Source organism: Bipolaris sorokiniana (genome assembly GCF_000338995.1).
Source record: "Bipolaris sorokiniana ND90Pr unplaced genomic scaffold COCSAscaffold_67, whole genome shotgun sequence".
NCBI lineage: Eukaryota > Fungi > Ascomycota > Dothideomycetes > Pleosporales > Pleosporaceae > Bipolaris > Bipolaris sorokiniana.
In genome coordinates, this window is record NW_006911961.1 from 1 (window position 1) to 3,679 (window position 3,679).

The 3,679-nt window shown below is 36.8% G+C and overlaps 1 protein-coding gene across 1 annotated transcript; it reads right to left on the bottom strand.

Moving 5' to 3' along the window:
* Window positions 1-2,176: 2,176 nt before the first annotated feature.
* On the bottom strand, window positions 2,177-2,326 carry COCSADRAFT_104672 (uncharacterized protein; the record flags this gene model as incomplete). The annotated part of the gene is made up of 1 exon (XM_007707974.1): window positions 2,177-2,326. A coding segment is annotated over one exon (150 nt), but the record flags the coding sequence as incomplete, so codon positions are not given.
* Between the last annotated feature and the right edge of the window lie 1,353 nt (window positions 2,327-3,679).

Sequence of the window (3,679 nt, forward strand, 5' to 3'; positions counted from 1 at the left end):
CTACGCGGCTTTTCCGAAGTTAATCCGACTCGCGTGAGTACAGAAATTCCAAACCCAAAGGCTTCGGTCGACAGGAGATCAATGGGATCCTGTCTATGTGAATGTTAGATGTAACGGTGTAAGGTTCCGGATCAACTCCGGAAACACTTGGTTTTGGATGTAGTCTGAACAGACAGCTGCGATATTGTTTGAATGCCGTCACCGGCGGTGGTGAGATTTTTGATATAATGTAACGGCGCAGGCAAGACTACTCGGATCAGTATCGGCGGTAGTGTCACTCAGAGGCATATGGGAGTGCGTGGGACATCAAACGAGCCTTAATTCGAATAGACACCTATAGGCCTTGTACGAAAGGATATCAAAAATCTATCGAGCTACGGTATGGAGAAGGTGGGGTTTTATATCAGCAGATCTGCCCTCGGCTAGTGCGTGCCCATGTTCGGATCCCTTTCGGATGTTAGTTCAGTGTGTACTCGAACCGTTACAATTATTACCTTTCTCTTAAGAATTTAGTTCTCGTTTTCTTAGACGTTTCTAGTAGTACTTACGTACTAGTAACTTATAGTTTATTAGGTTTCTTTTAGGTTCCTAAGTATTATAGCTTTTAGGCTATTCTTACTACTTAACTAAGTACTTCTACTAACTACTAATTTTCCGTAGGTTCTTAATTTCCTTAACTTTATACTCGTTATCTTTAAGCTCTATATCTATTACTAGCTTAGTATCTAAAGATACTAGTTCTAGAAGTTTCTTATAAAAGATAGAGTAAATTTGTATACCTTATAGGAGTTTTAACTTATAGTTTACTTTTTCTATTTCCTCTAGAATCTTAAATAGTTCTATTTAGAGGTTGTCTAATTTTCTGTATAGTCGTTTAGTTTTTAGGTTTTATCTTAATAAGAAAACTTTGTCCCCCTTCTTAAAGGTTAGTCTCTTAATTCTTTATTTATTTGCTGCTTTAGATATTATAAGATTCTATTAAGCTATATTCTTACTTAATTCTTTATATAATTCTCGTATAAGCTTTGCTTTATTATCTGTTATGGGCGGAGAGGCCTAGCGAACGAGTATGCTTCTACCTATCGTACAGAAGCTAAAAGATAAGAAAAAGAGAAGATAACTAAGTACAGACTTCTCTTATACCTGCTCGCTTCTGATCACGTGTCCGTACAGAAGGTATATCACGTGGTCGAAGATCACGTGATCCTCTTCAGTAGAGATCACGGGCGCAGCCCTTTACATTATCTACTCTTACCACGATACTTTTAATATCTCTTAGATTTTAATAAGTAGTTAGCTTATATCTGTAGTTCGCGTAGTACGGCGAATACTTTGTTATTACTAATTTCGTACTATTATAGGCTAATTGCGCTGTTAGTAGTAACTCTACTTAGTTATTTTATAACTTATTTACGTATATCTATAGGTACTGTTCTAATATCTAGTTTGTACGTTCTATCTAGCTGTCTGTTTCTGGGTAAAAGCTTGTCGAAAGCTTCTTCTTAATACCTAACTTTGCTAGAAATATACTCTAGTATTTAGACGTAAATAGTTTATTATAATTAGTAATAAACTCTTTAGGTATCTTATACTCTAATACTAGTGCTTTAGTAACTTCGTACGCGCATTTATCTGCTGTAATAGTCTCTTCTATAGACATAAACTTTGCTACTTTAGTTAACTAGTCTATAATTACTAGTATTATATCGTAAAATTGAGCTAATTCTAGTTCTAATGATTTTAGGAGCTTTACTATAAAGTCTATTATTACGCTTATTTATAGTCTAGATAGTGGCTGTAAGGGTTGTAATAGGCTATAGAGCTTATATCTCTTAGGCTTATTCTAGTAATATACTAAATAGTTACCTAGTATTTCTTACACCTTCGCTCGTAAGCGTGGTATTATAAACACCTTAGCTAGTCGTCTAACTATTTTGTTTACCTCTATGTGTCTATATTCTAGGGACTCGTGTAGAGTCTTAATAAGTTTAGTTCTTATATATAGGAGTATGTACGTACTTATATATTCTCTTAGAGCCTTAAGCTCTCTCTTATTATTTATTACTTCTAGCGGGTAGGGGTCTGTTTTTGACGCCTATAGCGTTGCCTTTTTCTGCTATTATTTCTATAGTGTTTCTACCTACTTAGCTACTTTAGCTATCTTAGCTAGTTCTGGCTAGTTATACTTTAGACTGCTATTAGGTATTATCTTAAGTAAGGCGTTATGTAGTTCTTTATAACCCTCTTTACGTAAATTAGACCTTCTACTTAAAGCGTCTATTACTCTATTAAGCGTTCCTACGCGGTACGTAATCTTGAAGTTAAACTAGGCTAGCATCTTTACCTATCGTACTTATTATTAGTTAAGTTTTTTCGTTGTTATAAAACTCATTAAGTTCTAGTAATTAGTAAAAACCTCGATCTGTTTGGGGAGTTCTAATAGGTACACTTCTTATTATTTAAAGGCATTAACTACTCTAAGTAGTTTCTTATTGTGAATATCGTAGTTAAGTTCTGCTCTAGAGAACTTCTGTAAATAGTAGAATACTAGTTTCTATTTTCTATCTAGATACTACTATAATAATACAGCTCTAAGTGTATAGTCTAAGGCGTTAGTCTTAACTCTCGTTGGTTGTTGAGGGCTATACATCTCAAGTATAGGTGCCTTTAGAAATATCTACTTAATTTAATTAAAATCCTCTTAATATTTCTATTCCTATTTAAAACCTATTTTCTTTTTTGTTACTTCTGTAAGGGGTGCTGTGATCTTTAAGTAATCTCTAATAAACTTTTAATAGTAATTCGCAAATTCTAAAAAGGATTAAATATTCTTAACTATTTTAGGTATTAGCTATTCCTGTATAGTCTATATCTTCTTTAGGTTTATTTTTACTTCTTTAGTTAATATAATAAATCTAAGGAATTCTGTTTTCTATATATAGAATTCACACTTTTCTAGTTAAAGGTATAGCTTATATTTCTTAAGCTTTTATAAAACCTTCTTAATATACTTAATATATTCTTCGCGTATACTACTTGTAACGGGCTGAACGCCCTTTGGATAGCTCCTCGATGGAATCTCGGCCTACTCGCAGAACCCGGGTGCTGTCTCGAGCACCCGGATTCTCTGCGCACCGCCCGAACGACGTTCAGACGACAGCCGCAGGACCCAGAAGCTGCCTCGTGCACCTAGACTTCACCGGTCCGATTGTTACTCGGGTAACCAGCTTGTATATAGACAGCTACGTAGCTTGGGAGCTTAGCTCCTCATCGAATACAACCTCTTGTATACCTCGCGATTGCTCCCTAGAGCGCAGCCCCTTACATTTTGTATTCGATCCCAATTAGACACAAGCCTTAGGCGGACTGTCTTCTGACTAAGCTTCAGAACGTGCTATTAGCATAAGCTAGTAACACGGAGTTGGTGCTGCAATAGGTACGAAAGGCCTTAGCGCAGCGAGTAGGTGGACCGTCGCAAGATAGTACACCTAGAGCAGAGCTTCGCAGGAAGCTTAGCCGTGAGAGACAGTAGGCGAAAGAGTCGCCCAGGACCTGTCAGAAGCCCTACCGTGTCTTGGAAAGCCGAGCCGTAGGCGCAACGTCGCGTAATAAACTACCTGAAGGCCACTCGGGCCTAGCGTACAGTTAGCTAGAAGCGGACGTTGTAGTGAGAAAGTCC